We start from the raw sequence: 18955 nt of genomic DNA on the forward strand, positions 1-18955 counted from the left end.
TCTCTTTCTCACAAGATCAAATCCTCTGTTTATTATTTGGAGGTGTTTGCTTGCTCTAATTAATGTGAATCAGATATTTTTAGTATTGGCTGACCTTTCCTAAGGGCCTTCACTGATCAACAGATTTCTAGTTTCTGGAAACACCCTAAAAATACCAGTTATAAAAGGCAAGGGGAGTTAGTTCTGCTCTGTAAAAATAAGAGTAACACAGGGGTTCCCAGTACTTGTTGTCTGTGTATTTTATTTTATTTTACTTCAAAGAACTAAGCTATTCTGCCACTTAGTGCTCTACTCTTTGGTTAAGCTTTACACACAGACCATGTGGACTTAAATGTCCTCCCCTTCCCTCTTGATTTCTTGGTTCCCATCGTGTCATTTAATGGAAAGAACGCTTAGAAGTGGAAAATTAATATTTTACTGACATAGACAACATGAAAGGACTGTGGTCTTAATTAAAATCTGGCACAGCTTGCAGAAAAATCCTATTCCTAGTTATACAAATGTTCTCCAGTACATTTTGGAAAGTAATATACTTTCTTTAAGCACCCCTATCCCATTTGTAAAGACAACTGAGAATTAAAAAGAACTTTTACTGCAATTTGCAGGTATGTGTGAACTATGCAATAGGAATATTACTGACTGTATGTTACCTAGGAAAGGGGTTTTGTATTTACAACATTTTTCTTGGGTAGAGCCTCCTAACTTCAAATAGTTCATTACAATTCAAAAAGCTCCAAGGACCAACAACTCTCACAGAGAAAATACAAAATGTGATTTCTCTGTTGCTTTGGGATTGCAAAAATAGAAAAGGTTGAAAAGATCACAGTGATTATCCAAGACATCAAAAATCCTTATGTGGAAGAAGTCTCCAAGGCCAACCTGGACGGGGCTTGGAGCAACCTGGGATAGTGGAAGGTGTCCCCGCCCATGGCAGGGGGTGGGACTGGATGAGCTTTAATGGCCCTCCCAACCCAAACCATTCCCTGATTCCATAAGGAATGGATTATAACTCGTGTCTGGAGCAGAAGTAGGTGAGGGAGACTTGGTCACATCTGGTACAGACACTCCTACACACAAAAATGGTATTATGGAATACTTGTCTGGATATGATCAAGGATAATTTGCTGTACCACTTTGCAGGGCTTTCCTGCTCAAAAAACCTGAACTTTCAAGATGTATCACTGAGAACCACCAAATCCAATAGTTGGATCCCCTTCCTACTGCTCTGCTCTCAGGGAACTGTGTTGTTTCCCACACTAGAGCAGCAGAGGGTGACTCCTGGTCTGCAGATGCAGATATTCTACTGCCTTTAAACAAATGCAAAGAGAAGCACGGGGTGCTGCTCAACCTCATAGTCATGGAATCTTGGAATGGTTTGGGATGGAAGGGACCTTAAAGCTCATCCAGTTCTACTCCCTGTCAAGGGCAGGGACACCTTCCACTATCCCAGGTTGCTCCAAGCCCTGTCCAATCTGGCCTTGAACACTTCCAGAGATGGGGTAGCCACAGCTTCTCTGGGAATTCCATCCCAGCCCCTCACCACCCTCACAGCCAGGAATTCCTTCCCAATATCCCATCTAAACCCATTCCTCTTTCAGTTTAATACCATTCCCCCTTATCCTGTCCCTCTATTCCTTGTCCAAAGTCTCTCTCCAGCTCTCTTGAAGCTCCTTTAGGCACTGGAAGGGGCTCTAAGGTCTCCCTGGAGCCTTCTCTTCTCCAGGTGAACACCCCCATCTTTCCCAGCCTGGCTCCTCAAGGACCAACACATTGGAGATGCACCAGAGCTTAAACTCATGAGTAGAAAAGACCCCGACCCTCAAGGGAAGGGGGAATTTTTATGACAATCAGAGGTGAAACCATTAAAGTTCAAAAATGCTTTTGCAAAACCCAACTGAACTGGTCAATCAGGGACATTCCCAGCCTGGGGAAATCTGAAATAATACATGTAAATTTTGGGGGAAAATGAGAGGATAGCACTTGTCATGACAGTAGTTTTGAGATTTAGATGGCCTGTCACCCAGGACTTAAAAAAGATAAAGTTATATATATATATATATGTATGTATATATATATATATATATATATATACATATACATAAACCTGCTATCCCACAACTAGAGGTAAGCACTGGATATGAGGAGATAAACTGAAGAGTTGTAATGTGGTGATAAAATTACACAAAATATGATGGGAAAAGCGCCATATTTTCAACTTAAAATCCACATGACACACATGTGGAGCTCCATTTCTCATTTGATCTTGATGAAGCATATTTAGCTTAACCAACTATTTATTTAGCTTTATGTTTACCATTTTATATCAACCTGGAAATTACCAGAAAGAAATCATTTACACTGGAAATATAGATTAAACGCACTAATTAATTAAAAGTCATATTGGTATAATTACCTATGCTAAATAGGATTTGTACATTGAATATGCATCTGTGAATCATTAATGAGCTGTTCTGGAGGCCTTTGCAGACAACGAGGCCACAGACAGTACCCAAATTGCTCTGCATTTATAATAAACCTACTTGGTAATTTAAGGATATTATTCCTGCCTGAGAAATAATTGAAGACAATACATAAGTGACACCATAACCTGAAATCACCAGAAAGAAATTATCATTTACATTGGAACTACAGATTAAATGCACCAAATTAATTTAAAGTCATATGGGCATAATCACTTAGGTTAAATAGGATTTATACATAATTTTCTCTGCATTTTCCTTTAAAATTATGATATTCCTATATGCTCCACTGTATTATTATATAGATATTTGTATAAAAATGTAAAAGATAAGCAAAATTATGAGGTTCGTGTTCTTTACATATAAGTGCAAGTGCTTTATAAAACAATAACTTGCACTAATCAGGTGGAATATACAAGTCTAGTCAGAGGACATTTTAACTTATATTAACTCAAAATGCAATCTCTAAAATGCAAAACCTATACAATAAAAATAAGGAAAAAGAAACTAAAGAAGAACAGCTTTATACATTTATTAAGTATTTATGTATTTATGCACCAGTATTAAGTATTTATGTATCAGTATATGTACATTATACCTATAATATATATCTAAAATGTATATACATTATACACAGTATATGTGTATTTTATATATACAGCATATGTATATTAAGTGTTTATTTTATATATAAAAAGTATTTATGTTCCAGTATGTGTATATTATATATATATCTAAAATGTATATACAGTATACATAGTATATATAATATATATACCATATGTATATTAAGTATTTATACATAAAATATGTATATTATTTATGTTATATATAAAGTATTTCCGTACCAGTATGTGTATATTATATAGATGAAATATATATAAAGTGCATATATAATATACACAGTATATGTATACTATATAGTATCTGTATATTATTTACATATAAAATATGTTTATTAAGTAGTTATTTTATATATATATATTATATATATATATATATATATATATATGAGGTATTTATGTAATGGTTTCTTTTCCGCAATTTTTGAGACATTTAGTTCAGCCCCTTTTCCCCCTCCTCTCTATTATTTACCTATTAATAGTTTTGGGGTGATTATTTTTTAAAATCCCAAATATAAGGGCTAAAACCCTGCATATGCTTTGTGTGAGGCTGTGGTTCTGCTTTAGGACTACTTAAGGCCACCTACCCTGTTAAGATCCTCTATTTCAGATCTGATGTTTGTCTCTCCTTCCATCATTTCCTCCTCTTCTAATGTCCGTTCATCATCAAAGTCATGCACCAGCATATCAGCTGATGGGTCAAACTCATGGTCATCAGATGTTGCTGAACCTCCTGATGGGAAACATTTTAAACAATGTTTTTAGTTACATCATGGCCTCACAGAGTTTAATTTATTTTTATTAATTTGATGACATTTTAATGCGTAGATTATACTCAGAAATCCAAATCTTTTGCCTCGATCCTTTACCTTAGGGAAAGGCAGGCTTGTTATTCAGGGAAAGCTTTGGATAGGGAGAGGTCCTGGCAGAAAGAACCAGGAGGGTGAATAACTAGCCAGATCGCCCAGTTCCCTAGCCCTGGACATCAGGCCCTAGTTAAATGTCTGGAAAATGTTCAGGTTTTGAACACTTTACTCTTAAATAATCATAAACCTGCCTAAATCGAGTTCTACTGGGAGCAGAAATACTCATAAAATACAAACTCCGGGCAGTCGTTCCCTTTATTCTTTGGAAGCTTCTTTGTTTACAACTACAAAGACAGATTAATGACTTCTCCAAAATTTACATTAAACAAGCTTCAGAGTTATGCAGATTTTATTTCTGAGTTATTTTCCCCCATGCCTTTATTTTTCACAGCTCTTTGTAGGGAGGTCTGGTTATATTTTGTGACAATGAAAAAGAAATGGATGGATGAATGGTTTGGCAGAAGACCTTCAGCAATACCTGAGTTTTAATTCCAACCCTGCTCATATTTTTCCACCTGCGTTCTTGGACAATTTAAATTTCATTTTCCAAAGCTTGTACTCACACTAAGCGTGTGACTACGAGGTTTAACTTAAAAGCAATAAATTATTTCTCTGAAAGAAATAAAAGCTCAAGAGATAACACCAGTCCAGCTCAAGTAGTTCCTGGAAAGCTTTTCCACTAGTAGGATGCCAATAAAACCTTGGAAATCATAAAAAATATTTACCTGGGCTTGAAGACTCAACAGAAGGCTAAAAAAGAAAAGAAAGGAAATTATTTTTGCTAATTTGTACAAAGTCAATTCAATAATTCAGCTGATATGAAGCAAGTCACTATAAAAAACATATTGATAAATAAAGCTCCAAGGTAAATAGTAACTTAAAGATCCAGCTCTGTTCTAACTCCAGGAACTAAATCCCCTTTCCACAACCTAGGTATATCCCAGATTGGAAGGGATATCCCAAATATACCCCAGGTATATCCCAGATTACATGGGCAGGGAAGCACAGTGGAAGAGAAATCATTCTTCCCATTTGAAGCTGAACACAAATTCCCAGTTCTATTTCAATACAGGGCCACATTTTTTAAAGGTAATCCCAAATCACTCTGAGAATTCCTCAGGGGACAAAGGGAAAAGCAATCTTTAATCTTAAATCTCTGACCCAGTTGTGAGGAAAAATACCAACCAACAAAAACAAACAAACCAAACAGACAAACAAACAAAAAAAACCAAACCAAAATGAACAACAAAAAAATCAATAAAAACCCCACAAAACCCCCTCACCAAACCAAAATAAACCCGCCAAACAAACAAAGAACCCACCTCAAACCAAACAAACAGAAAAAAAAATATTTTACAAACCAGACTTTCTTCCTGAGTACATTTAAAACACAAATTAATATGGATGCAGGCTACAAAACTAATAATTTTTTTGAGATATAGGAAGAAAACGAGACTTCCCCAATAATACATGTAACAGAGTCACCTTCTGGCCCAGCATATTTGATAACCTGATATTTATAATGTGAACAAACAACATTCTGCTTTCCCTTGGTTATACCTTTGCCAGTCTTTAAGCTCCTGGGATGACATTTGCATGTCAGACATTCAAACCTCATTTGTTTTGATAATTCAAGCAAATGTTTCAACTCTTTTCAGGCACAGACCTAGTGAAATGGGTTTTTCCGAGTTAGGAAAACAGACTTTTTCCTTCAGAGCTGCAGAACCTCAAAATGTATTTCCCTGTGTCAAGCAGAAAGGGTGGAGAAGGTGCCTGGAGGGAGGAGAGAAAATACAAGAGAAGAAGCTGTGCTCTCCTAACACTGCAGAGCCTGAAGAAAATACAGAATATATCCACTGACTTCAGGGAGAGCCACCACAGGTGGATTTTTCCACATTTATTAACATCCAAATATATTTTTAGTTTTTGGGGAGCATCCCTGCTGACTTGGAGAAATGGTATCTAAGGCAGGATTAGCTTTAAAAGCCAAGGAAAATCATACCTGGACAATACTGAATTATAGGATCACATAATGGAATGGGTTGGGCTGGGAGGGACCTTAAAGCCCATCCAGTCCCACCACTTGCCATGGGCAGGGACACCTTCCACCATCCCAGGTTGCTCCAAGCCCTGTCCAGCCTGGCCTTGGACACTTCCAGGGATGGGGCAGCCACAGCTTCTCTGAGAATTCCATCCCAGCCCCTCACCACCCTCACAGGGAAGAATTCCTTCCTAATATCTCATCTAACCCTGCCCTTCCCCCTCCTTGCTCTGTCCCTCCAGGCCCTTGTCCCAGGTCCCTCTCCAGCTCTCCTGGAACTTCTCTAGGCACTGGAAGGGGCTCTGAGGTCTCCCTGGACAAACTCAAACGAAGTGGGTAAGAACTAAAAACATTTTTGCAAAATATTGCACAATGCCAGAGGAAGTTTTGCAAATCACTACATCCAGAAAAGTCTTTATTTGCAAAGATTATGCTAACAAATTCCAGAGTCCAGTATTCCTGCACATACTGAGCTGAGTATCAAGATCAGCCAGCGAGAACTGACCTCTATTTGGTGCATTTTGTTTGATAAACTTGCAAAACTGGGTGATTTAAAATATGTAATACACGATTATTAGTGTGAGTTAACAAACCTTCAGTGTATTTATTGCAGCAATCACAGGTGGAAAAGCAAATAAATTCAATATTGCCAGGCCAGGAAGGAAACCATGAAGACCCTTCCCTTTTCTTCATGGAAAGGGTTGCAATCCATTGGGAGGGGACAGGAAAGAAAGAGAAGGGGAAAGAGAAGGAAAAGGGAAGGGGAAGGGGAAGGAAAAGGGGAAGGGAAGGGGAAGGAAAAGGGGAAGGGGAAGTGGAAGGGGAAGGGAAGGAACAATAGCATATAAATCAGGAATAACAGGAGTTCAGGGAGCCATGACTCCAAAATCCAACCCCAAAAGCACAGCCTTGCTTTCAGCCACAGTTCAGGACTTGCCAATGAGAGCTGGAGAAGGTCTTGGCCCATGAGCCTCATGTAGAGGGGATTCCAAAGAGGTGGGAGGCTGGGAGAGCCTGGGATGTTCAGCCTGGAGAAGAGATGGCTCAGGAGGATCAGATTCATGTGCATAAATCTCTGACAGAAGGGTGAACAGAAGACTGAGCCAGTCACTTCTCAATGGCATCCCATGACAGGAGTTAGTGGGAACAAACTGGAATATGTTTAAACACTAGGAAAAGCTTTTTTCCCTGTAAAAGGGATGAAATGTGGGAACATGCTGCCCCCAGAAGTTGTGGTGTCTGCACTCAAGGTGTACAAAACCAGACTGGCACTGGGAACCTGCTCTTGCTGAGCCAGCCCTGAGCCATGGCTTGGTCTGAATGATCTCCAGATGTTCCTTCTAACTCCAACACTTCTGGAACTAAAGTGCTCCAATACAGACTGCAACGGAGCTGAGCACAATGAAGGATTTCCCTGCTGAGAGAGGACAAAACCCACAGTGGGGCATGAAAAGATCTCAGAAAAGTCAAGCACACTTGAAGGAACGATGTTCAGCTCCCAATATTCTGGAATGGCATGGATAAGGCCTGACAGCTCAAGAAGGAAACAACCTTCCCTACAGCCTGAAATGCTGCTAAGGGACTTTAAAAACTCCAAAACATAGAACCAGTACAATCCCAGCCTATAGGAGAAAATAGATACAAATGTCAAACCAGGAAATCTGTAAAAATCCAGCCACCTGCAGAAACACCATTTCCATCCTTGAGAGGTTCTAGTCCATTCTTTGCCACAGACTCCACAGGCAGCTTTTGGGAGAGCAGCCTCTGGCTCTCTATTCTTTTTTCCCAAGCTTTGCCAACCACATCTGCCATATCTGTGGATTGTTCTCTCTGTATTTTATATGTTTCCAGTCTGTGTGATGCACTGCCAATCATTTCCTCCTTCTATTTCTAGGTACATACAGTGTCCAATTACAACCCATCTGCATTAATGAGCAGCTGCTGCCAAAGGTAGTCCTGACCTCTTCCCAACACTCCATGTCTCTGCCACTTGTGCCAGGCCCAGTCAACTGGAAGCTGCAGCACATGGTGGTTCAGCAGCCCCATCTCAGAGATGACTGACACCACTTTTCCATTCTATCCATGAGCCAAAGGACTTTATCCGGGGCCTCTGCGATTGCCAGATGTGCTGCAAACAGTCCCCAGCACGAGCTTGGAGTTGAACACCTGGAGAACGGAATGTGGTGGGAGGCCTGGAAAACCCTTCAGTGACAGTCTGTCAGCATCACACAGGAGGGGAAAGAGTACCCTCTGATTAAGAGTTGTTGCAAGGCAGTTACTGCAAGGCTGGACGAATCAGTCCTATTTCGTGCCTCCAAGTGATGGTGACTCTGGTCAGGGTAGGACAGATGGCTTTGGGGGCATTTGATTATAAAGAATTCCTGGCAGTGGTTAAAGATCATATGGCTGCATTGGCATCAGCAGATCCTAATTCCTAAGCTATGGTATGGCAGTGGAACAGGAGTTCCTGTGAAAAGGACACCCTTGTACTTCAGTGGTTTTTCATTTTCTGCTGCAGCCATTCAGAGAGAAGCACAAAGCAGTGTTTTGCCTCAAGGGCACTCAAGGGAACAAAGAGCTGCTACCTATCAATGGATAATGGTATCCAAGGCCCGAGAGAGAAAAACTGTAGGATACTGACAATATACAGGCTGACAGACTCCAATTTTCTATGCATTGTACCATCAGAAAAGATAACAGTGAATCTCTGTTGTGGGTTCAAAAGAATGAAAAAACATTCATGAACTCCTAATCCACGGACAATGAGGAAAAACTCAAGTGGCCAAGGAGTCCTGATACACCAAGGAGCACATTTGTTCAAGTTCCATCTGAGCAACAAGAAGGAAATACCAACTCTGAGGTATGAAGAAAACAAACCTCATGGTAGAGAGAAGAAAAGACACTGAACCATGAAACATCAGCACTAAAAGAATGTCACTGTTTTTATTCCATGTGTATTTTTTGGAGTCTCAGGAAAGCCAGGCTGAGTACATGTTTTCAGAAGCTTAGAGACACTTGCAGCAAGAACCAGCCAAAAGATCATATCCAATACATCCTCCAGCACGTGGATATGGGAATACATGGGACCGAAGTTGGCCAGACACCTTTGACTGCCAAGTGGTGAATGCAGCAACACGTGCCAGACATGGAAACATCCACAGTGTTACTCTGACAACAACAACTGCCTGGACTTCGGGAAGTGTCTGGATCACTGTCAATTGTGATGGAAGATAAACTAAAACCAAACTGGCATTGTGACAGTTTATTTAATGCAAATAGCCTTCAGGAGACACCAGTTGTGCACAGTTTATTCCAGGCAATGCCCAGTGCTGGATGCTGGCAGGAGATGTCCAGGTTTTATTCCAACACTTCAGAGGTGCTTAGACTGGAATGGGATACTCCAAACTGTGGAAGGAATGCACTGAGTTTTCTCTCTTCACATTTCTCCTACAGCAAAACCACCTGAACAGGACTGACAGGGCACTATAGACTTTCATTTCTGCCCACAAAACTACTGTTGTCTTTGCAACCATCTTTCACACTGTTTAATATAAACAAGTAATAATGAAACATCCCAAAATCAGCAGTATCTACACGACAAATATACATCCTGTTCAAATTGACTCAGTTACCTTTAACAGCTCTTTAACTGTTACATAAAACAGTTAAAATCTTGGATTAAATTCTCTCTATATTCACAGCAATATGTCTGACAAACCCATCAATTTGCTCAGGTCTTTTGAACTCTGTGACAGGAAAATACCCTAAAGTTAATAAACTCTCTTGAGCTGAGCTAAATGATGGCCTAGAGAAAAGGACTGGTTTAAATGGAGAAGAGCATCCTTTGCTCAAGAGGGAATGTGTCCCTTTCCATAACCAGGTATGTATGTCAGTGGAAGGCCTGTTCCCTCTCTCAATATAATCAATATATATTCGATTTGTATATCAAATTAGCTTGTGCTAGAAAATGGAAAAGCCGCATTTTTACCTCATGAAGAAAATAGCAACATATTGAAGTAAGGAAAAAAGAAAACACTGTTGGTCCTCATTTAACAGTTCTACATGTGAACGCTTCTACAGCCTAAACTGCAGTGACACCCCTGAAATGGAAGCCTTTATATACATGGAATTTTACTTTCTTAGTTTGATTGGTAAATGACAAAACTCTTGTACTTCCAGAACACAAGGATTGAGTGCAATATTTGAACTCACAGATCCCAGACATGTACATCTAAGCCTTGAAACTGCCACCTCAGCAAAGGTCCCCTGGCTTGGCCATCTCTTTCTGAGACTTGATTCCTCTATAAAGATGACTTTTTCCCAACCTCTTTCCTTGGAAGTTTTCAAGACCAGACTGGAGATAGCCATCAGCAAGCCAGGGAGACCTCAGAGCAGATCCTGCTGTGAGCAGAAGGTTGGATCAGAGACCTCCTGAGCTCCTTTCCACCCCAAATTATCTCATAATGCTGTTTTGACATTTTTGACAGAGCTGGGATTGTTCAGCCTGGAGAAGAGAAGGCTCCAGGGACAACTTAGAGCCCCTTCCAGTGCCTAAAGGGGCTCCAAGAGAGCTGAAGAGGGACTTGGGACAAGGACACAGAGTGATAGGACAAAGGGGAATGGCTTCCCACTGCCAGAGGGCAGGGTTAGGTGGGATACTGGGAATAAATTCTTCCCTGTGAGGGTGGTGAGGCCCTGGCACAGGTTGCCCAGAGAAGCTGTGGCTGCCCCATCCCTGGAAGTGTCCAAGGCCAGTTTGGACGGTGCTTGGAGCAACCTGGTCTAGTGGAAGTTGTCCGTGCCTGTGGCAGGGGCTGGAACAAGCTCTGAGATTCCTTCCAACCCAAACCATTCTGGGATTCTGTGAACTGAAAAAACCCCAGCCAAACAAACCTAAAACCCAGCAGTGTCAGTGTTTGTGGAGAAGCTGCCGGACCAGTTCCAGAGGGCCCAGTTGGCAAGAACCACAGGCCAGTTTTAATGCAACTGACTCAGTCCTGTACCAACCTACTTAAATCCCTTCACCAGGAAAAGTCAGAAAGCAGACTATGCAGAATATTTCAGAAGGGATATTGTTTCTGTGGATCTTTCAGACATCCCTACACATCATGACTCTCCTAAGTAGCCTTTTTAACTTAGTTTTGGCAGTGAAGACACTGTATCCCCTGGGGACATCAACATTGTAATGAAAAGCCCTAAAAAGGAAGGTGTTTCAGCTGCAACACTAACAAAAGTAGCAATAGCAATTTTAAAAAAAGTCAAGAAAAAAAACTACCAGTGCTTCAGGGGAAGGCAGAGGTCGAAGGGTGTCAAGTGATGAATCTTCCCAGGGTGTTTACGTTTTCCCAGCCTGTTACCTGCTCCACACCACTGTCAGGGGTTATCACACCATGAAGGTGCACCCAAACCCATATGGATTTACAGGCTTCCATGAGTGACAAGGTCACACTTTCCTCTCTGCCAACCACTGCTGTGAGAGCAGCCTCAAGCAAGAGGAAATAGTACCCTGAAAATCATGGAATGGTTTGCGACAGGAGGGACCTCAAAGATCACCCAGTCCCACCCCCTGCCGCAGGCAGAGGCATCTTCCACTAGACCAGGTTGCTCCAAGCGCTGTCCAAACTGGTCTTGGACACTTCCAGGGATGGGGTAGCCACAGCTTCTCTGGGCAACCTGTGCCAGGACCTCACCACCCTCACAGAGAAGAATTCCTTCCCACTATCCCATCTAACTCTACCCTCTGACAGTGGGAAGCCATTCCTCCTTGTCCTGGCACTCTGTGTCCTTGTCCCAAGTCCCTCTCCAGCTCTCCTGGAGCCCCTTTAGGCACTGGGAGGGGCTCTGAGGTCTCCAGTGGGGACAACAAGGCAGGACAGGTGACAACGACAGATGAGCGTTAGGGCAGCGGCCGATCCCCGCCCTGGGACTGGGGGATCAGGGCCATCCCAGCCTGAACACTCACTCCCCAAGCTGAGCACAAAGATCTGGAAGTCCTGCAGAGCAGTTGGAGCTGAAGTTCTCGGGGTTCCAAGTCCCAGGAAGGAACAGCAAAGTTCAGGGTGGTGAAAGGAGCTTCTGTCCAACAGCTCATGAAGACACTGCTGAAATCACACACTGACTTCTGTAAAATGAAGTGGAACCCAATCTCCTGCTCTGAGCAGAGTCGATGGCTGGAACCAGGACCCACTCACCAGTCGTATCCCAATAAGCAATGCGCAGGGAATTTCCTAAAGGACTGAGTCCTCAGGAGATGCTCCAGGCTGAAGGAAGCTTTGGATGGAGGCAGCTGTAACAGAGGATGCCCTGGTTGACAGGACATGATGCTCCCTAGAGAACTTCCCATTCCAAGGAGTACTGGGGAACACAACCATAACAGCCCGCCAGAACACACCATCTCTGTCTTGCATGAAGCACACACTTCAAATAAACATTTTCTAATTATTTAATGCCCATTTCCATGACAAAATACAGTACCAGCCTTGACTTCTTGTAATAATCTTAGCAAGATATCTTGCTAAGGAAAATTGAGAGTCTATGGAATGATTGTAACATGCCATAGGATTTCAGATGAAACCACCTACAGTCATATGCCAAGCACCACAAGAAAACATTCTTATGGATAATTTGTGACGTTAATGGATTAGAAGGGAAATATTAATACAACTTGGAGCTTCTGGCTAGGAAAAAGCACAGAAAGAAATGGAACTTTACAAGAATTCCACTGTCTGCCTCAATCCTTGTGTTAGGAAGAACTTTAAGTCCTGAGCTGTAAACTCAGAAACATCAAGATTTTATCACATGCAAAAAATGTTCACAAATCTCTTCTATTATGACAAAAACACCCCAGAGCTATCCCCTTTTTGCAGATTAGAAATGCAGAATGCCATTGTTTTCCCTGCCATCCCCTTGTGCTTTCCCTTTCCTCGTATCAAAACTGAGGAAATACAAATGGTGGCTAAACCCACTCACTTTGGGGTTTAATCCCTTACCAAGGAATTGAAAAAAAATGAATTCCCAGATGTACATTACATTCGCAAATATCTCTGTAAAGCATTCTACAAACGCTGCTCCAGAATGACACAAAAAAGACAATTAGTTACATGAAGATGAAACAAGAAAAAAATATAATTGTTCTCAAAGAACAGATTGATGTGAATCACCAACTTTAATCATGGTTTAGATCAGTCAGTAGGAAACCTGGATTTAATCTGTTTTCACCTTGTTTTGTATCCAGGTGTTACTCAAAAGCTCTGACCCCCCCCTGACTATTCAAACAACTCAATTTGCAACCACATTAGTGACTGTGTGAACTCAACTACTGCTTCCTACTACAGCTTTATGCAGATTGATTTAAAGCAATAGCCAAGCTTATTAAAAACACAAATATTAAAAATGTAAAAAAGGTTACTAAGAATGGTTATTAGATCACGTATTTCTTCAACATCTGTCCTGAAGCTGTTTCAAAATATGAAAATAGAATGTGGTTACATTCACAAAATTTAGAATTCTTCCATTGAAAAAAGCATAGCATTGAGATGAAAGGAAAATTTTTCCACACAATAGGAATTTAAAGATGACTTATTAGAGCACTGTCACACAATGTTAATAAACTGATTTTTTGGTCAAAACCAACTAAACTTTCAGAAACTCAAACAACATTAAAGTGCCTTCAAAGAAATTAGGTTGAACCGTTTAATTGTCCACTGACACCACAAGAGGAGTGGTCCTGCTCCAGGACAAGCAGCTCCTGCCTCTTCCCATACTTGCCCCACAGAAATTCCCTCTGAAGAAGAAAAGTTTAAATTGTTACTCCAGTGGGTCACAAGACTGAATAATCTCAGTGATGGGTGAGAAACACCAGGAGCTGGTCAAGCTTTGGGAGAAACAAATGTTCCAGCAACATGAAGAGATTCATAGAATGGTTTAGGCTAGAAAAGTCCTCCCAGACCATCGAGCCCAACCACTCCCCAGCACTGCCAAGGCCACCACTGACCCATGTCCCCAAGGGCCACATCCACACAGCTTTTAAATCCCCCCAGGGAGGGGGACTCCACCACTGCCCTGGGCAATATCCAATCTGAACCTCCCCTGGCACAGCTTGAGGCCATTTCCTCTCACCCTGTCCCTTGTTCCCTGGGAGCAGAGCCTGACCCCCACCTGGCTCTACCCTCCTGTCAGGGAGTTGCAGAGAGCAAGAAGGTCCCCTTGGAGCCTCCTGAGGATCTGCTGTCCCACCCCATCCCCACTCCAGGTCCAGTCCCCGCAGGATCTTTCCATCAGCTGACACCTGCCCTGCAGGAAGCTTTTAGGTTCCTTTCTAATCCAGTGAGAGGGATCAACCCACAGGAGAAGTTCAGGGGCACCCATTCAAAAGCAGCAGGAGGAGCAGGATCTCCCCCCTGGAGCAGCCAGGAACTGTTAGATCATCCCAACCCATAATTAAACTGGTTAGAACCAAAATATGCAAATCAAAAATCAGGGATATTTTGTTCCCAATGCTCCCAACCCACCTCTGACCAAACACAACCACCCTCTTCCCCACACAGCAGCCCTGATACTTCTATTCTTCAGTGAATTAGGAAAAAAATCCCAAACCAAACACAAACCTTGTCATTTTCCCTTTATTTTTTCCTGTTCAGTATCCTGTAGCATCCCTGTAAATGTGCATCCTATCATGGAACAACAGCAGGAATTTGGCACTTCTGGAAATTGCAGTAGGTATTGATTGAGCTGCCTCTTTTCAACACAAAAGTCCAAGCCCAGCTCTTCCAGTTTTGGGATCAGAAAATCTCATTCTCTCACTTACATTTTATTCAAACATTATAATGGCTGAATAAACAAAAACATTCTCTTTCAGCTGCTAATCGAGCTTTTCGGTCCCAATCTTTTCTTCTCAGGAGGCATTAAAATACTTGTATTTGGAGAAAATTTGTGTATCAGCATTTCCTCCACCACAAACACTCAGTAAGCAGCTTAATGCAGGATATTATAACAGTCACAAAGCTTCAGCTGATCTTAAGTTAGAGGTGTTTTCTTTCTGGTTTATGCCTGGAACAAACTTCTAACATGTTGGAATATGAGGAATCACGTGAACATGTAAAAAGAACCCTAACACAGGTTATTAATCCCAAGCCTAAACTCAGTTTAATATATATTCTAAAGCCTTTTTTTTTCTGTCTGTCCTGTATTCAAATTGCTTCTGCAAAAGTGAACCAGCATTTTTGTCACTTTAGTTTCACTTTCTGGACTCGTTCTCTCACTAACCATGCTGGGTGCTGCTTTCTGAGGAGCCTTCCTGTCTAACCCATCAAGTTTCATAGTTACATTGGGTTTTGAGGTTTAGATCTGGAGCTGATTCTCTAGAACACAACCTTTTAGGATCATTCCTGCCTGAGGGATGAGCTCCTGTGCATTCCTTCAGAACAGTCACAAACAATTTTCCACTGGGGAAGGAAGGATGGGGAAGAGGGCAAGAGGCACAACAGCAGTCTCAGACCTCACAGCCTTTCCACCCACATTTTCATCACCCTCAGTTCCTTTAGTTCGATACCAGAGCTAAGAGGAAATGCCATGCTAAGGAGGATTCCCAACCTAGTCCCTGTATATTCCCTAAATTCATAGAATACTAGAGTGGTTTGGGTTGGAATGGACCTGAAAGACTACCCAGTTCCAACCCCCTGCCATGGGCAGGGACACAAACCATATTCAGAACATTTATCCTGGTTTAAATCACTGAAAGTATTGATTTTGTCTCAATTCAGACACAACAGTTTCCTGCACAACTTGACTGGGAATGAACACCACGTGCTCATGAACTCATCCACAGGTGGATCCAAGCTCTCTCAGGTAGATCCAAGCTCTCCCAGCCCTTTCTGCTCCTCCTACTCCTTCTGCTCAAATAAAGACGCCAAAACAGCACAAAGAATTCACCTTCAAAATGACAAAGATGAAGAAAACCCTTTTCCTTTCTTAGCCAAATATCAAGACCAATAAAGGCCCCAGCTGTTGGAAAATCCATGAAGGGAAAACCCAAGCTCCACATTCCAGTGCGTTTTTGTTGCTCTGGGCAGCACAGCCTTCCCCAGCCCTCAGAGTGCCGAGGATGTGACATGGAGTAGGAAGTTCCTCAGCATCAGCAAAAGGCTCAGCCCCCCAGGACACAGCACTGAGAGGATATTGGGGTTCAGATCACAGGATTTGGCGGTTAATTAAAAAAAATGACAAAACTTCCAGGCAGTTGGTGAAACTCAAGACAGAAATCCTGAATTCTGTGAGAGACAAATCCCAAATCCTGTGATGCCCAGAGCAAAGGCCCCACTGTCTCTCCAGCTCTAGAGATGGGAGGACTTTAATATTCACATTTTTTAGGATCAGAGCTGTGGTTCTCTCCCTCTCAAGATAAAAAAACCAAACAGGCAGGTTCTTCTAACTCCTAAGATTAGCTCAGGACATGTTGTCTCAACAACAGGAAGAATGCTCCATCACAGTTCTCATTTGGGAGGAAAAGACAAAATAATTTAAGGGAAAATCTGTGTTTATTCAGGAATTCCAAGGGAAGAAGCCTCATGTATAAAATATCCTAATCCTGACAGTTCCAACTCCCCTGGAAGTGACGCCTGTCCCACAGGTTTCATTTTCCCAACAGGTACTTCTCAACTCAGCATTTCCAACGCCAAGAGATTGGCATCTGGGGCTAATTCAAAGAAAACTTAATGAAACACCCATCCATCTGTCCCAGCTCTCCTCCTGAGCAGGGGAAGGAGCTGCTCCCCCAGATCCCACTGGGATGGACAAACCCACCCCGCCAATGACTCCACGCTTCAAAAAAGAGGTGTGTTTTTGGTTTTATTTTTGTTTTAATTACCCCATTATTACCCTTTCATTATTTTATGCTATCCCCATTAACAGAACACAACTGATTACCCCCAAATAATTCCTTGGAAACCCTGCGTTTCCCAGGAGAAGGCTCTCCCCTCGCAGGACCACTGCCCTACCTCTGAACCAACCCCCCTTTGTCCTAACGACTAAAAAAAGATATTTAAAGCAAATAAATAGACGTGGTGCTACAAAAAGCGGGAGGCGCCGCCCTGGGTCCCGCCCGCTCACTCCCTTCAGGGGCCTTCAGCCCCCGGGACGGCCTGTTCGGGCCGTCCCCGGGGGCTGAAGGCCCGGAGGGGGGGAGCGGGCGGGACCTCCGGTGCTCACGGGCCTCCGCTCCCCGCAACAAACTTGCAGCCCCGCGCAACAAGTTCCCCGTGCGCCCCCCTGACGGTCTCACCTCGGCCATGGTCGCTGAGGGCGCGGGGAAGGGTCACATCGCCGGGAGGAGCCGTCGGTCCCGGGAGGGGGAGCGGGCGGGAGCGGCTCCGGGAGCGGCAGCGGCGGCGGCGGAGGGGGCGGGGCCGCGCTGCGCACGACGTCACCGCGCACCGCGACTGTCAATCACGGCGCGGGCCACGCCCCCCCGGCAGGCGCTGAGGGCCACGCCCCCTGAGCCTGGTGTTTGAGGCGGCGGGTCCCGCTTGTCACTCAGGGTGTTGGCCAAGCTCTCACATGTCACTCAGGGGATTGGCCTGTCACTCAGGGCTTAGGCCACACCCCATATATGTTAATCAGGGTTCAGGCCACGCCCATAATATGTCACTCAGAGCGCACGACCACGCCCCCTCGCCTGTCACTCAGGGCGCAAAGCCACGCCTCCATCAGCCTGTCACTCAAAGACCAAGCCAGGCCTGTGAACTGGGGCCGAGCCCCTTTATTGTCACTCAAAGCACAGGTCACGCCCCATGATCTGTCATTCAGGGCATCGGTCATGCCCCCGCCTGTCACTCGGAGCGCAAGGCCACGCACCTGCCTGTTAGTCAGGGTGCGGGATCTGCCTGTCACTCAGAGTGCAGGCCACGCCCCCTCACAAGCTACTGGGTGCAGGCCACGTCCCCTCGCCTGCCACTCAATCGCAAGGCCGCGCCCCCCTCAGCTCTGAAGCGCATCCCTCCGCCGTCTCTCACGCCCCACCCCTTCTCTGTCACTCAGTGTACAAGCCACGCCCCCTTAGGTGTCACTCAATACGCAGACTACACCCCCTAGCAGACCTCAATGCACAGGCCATGCCCCGCCTGTCACTCAAGGCACAGGCCGCCCCGCCTGTCACTCACGGCACAGGCCACGCCCCGCCTGTCACTCAAGGCACAGGCCGCGCCCCCCAGCGCTGAGGGCCCGGCCCCGCCCCATTGACTCCCGCGCACCGGCACCACCGCTCCGCGCCGCTCCCGCTCCAGGGACGGTGCCGGTGCCACTCCCTTCCCCCGGCCCCGCTGCCGTACTCACGCGCGGAGCCGCAGAGGGGCGGAGCGGGTCTCATCGGCCGTGCAGCGAATGGAATGTCCTCGGGCAACGGGGGCTCCTGCCGTGCGTGAGGCTCTTGGGTGGCACAAGAAGAACAGCTCGAGGTTAAAAAAACACTCAAAAAAACAGGAAAACCATCCCCCAAAAAAGGCAACCCACCCCAAATGCAGCTGTCTGGTCCCGTTCCTCGCGTCTCCCCGCAGCCCGCGGTGCCTCACTGCCCGGCCAGCGCCGTGCCCGGGCGGGCGCGGGGGCGCCCTCGGCGGGGCATGGCTGTCAAAGCGCGGACACCGCGCCCCGGGCTGTTACCGCCCCGGCCCGGGGAGCCCCTGCCGCGCCCGAACCGCGCGGGTCAGGCACAGGCGAGGAGCCGCATGCCCAGCGCCCCCAGCAGCACCCGCGGGGTCTGCGCTGACTCAGGGCGGAACAGCCCCCCCGGCGCTGCGGCTCCAGTGCGGCTCCCGCTGTGCCGGCGGGGGCGGGACCCGAACCCGGGGCCGTCCGGGGCTGCGGAGCGGGGACAGCGCGGCCGCGCGCGCGCGCACCCACCTATGGGCGGTGCCGGTGCTGGCGGCCAATCCCCGCGCGGCGTGTTGGGCG

General features: G+C 44.8%; 1 protein-coding gene across 4 annotated transcripts in view; it reads right to left on the reverse strand.

The window, feature by feature from the left end:
- Positions 1-18593, reverse strand: part of MIER1 (MIER1 transcriptional regulator) — a 34884-nt gene extending 16291 nt beyond the window's left edge. The window contains exons 1-4 of one of the 4 annotated variants that reach the window (XM_018072201.2): positions 18515-18593; positions 18338-18430; positions 4695-4719; positions 3691-3836 (exon numbers count right to left, since the gene is read on the reverse strand). In XM_018072201.2, the coding sequence (XP_017927690.1) occupies positions 3691-3789 (99 nt within the window). In that variant the 5' untranslated portion in view covers positions 3790-3836; positions 4695-4719; positions 18338-18430; positions 18515-18593. Of the gene's footprint in view, positions 1-1133; positions 1317-3690; positions 3837-4694; positions 4720-5635; positions 5657-17288; positions 17391-18337; positions 18431-18514 lie in introns of those variants that run through there. The other 3 variants (XM_029959642.1, XM_018072202.2, XM_029959643.1) reach the window with 3 other exon arrangements.
- Positions 18594-18955: the final 362 nt, after the last annotated feature.

The sequence above is a fragment of the Manacus vitellinus genome, unplaced genomic scaffold (assembly GCF_001715985.3).
Source record: "Manacus vitellinus isolate BGI_N305 unplaced genomic scaffold, ASM171598v3 scaffold_21_pilon, whole genome shotgun sequence".
NCBI classification, from domain to species: domain Eukaryota; kingdom Metazoa; phylum Chordata; class Aves; order Passeriformes; family Pipridae; genus Manacus; species Manacus vitellinus.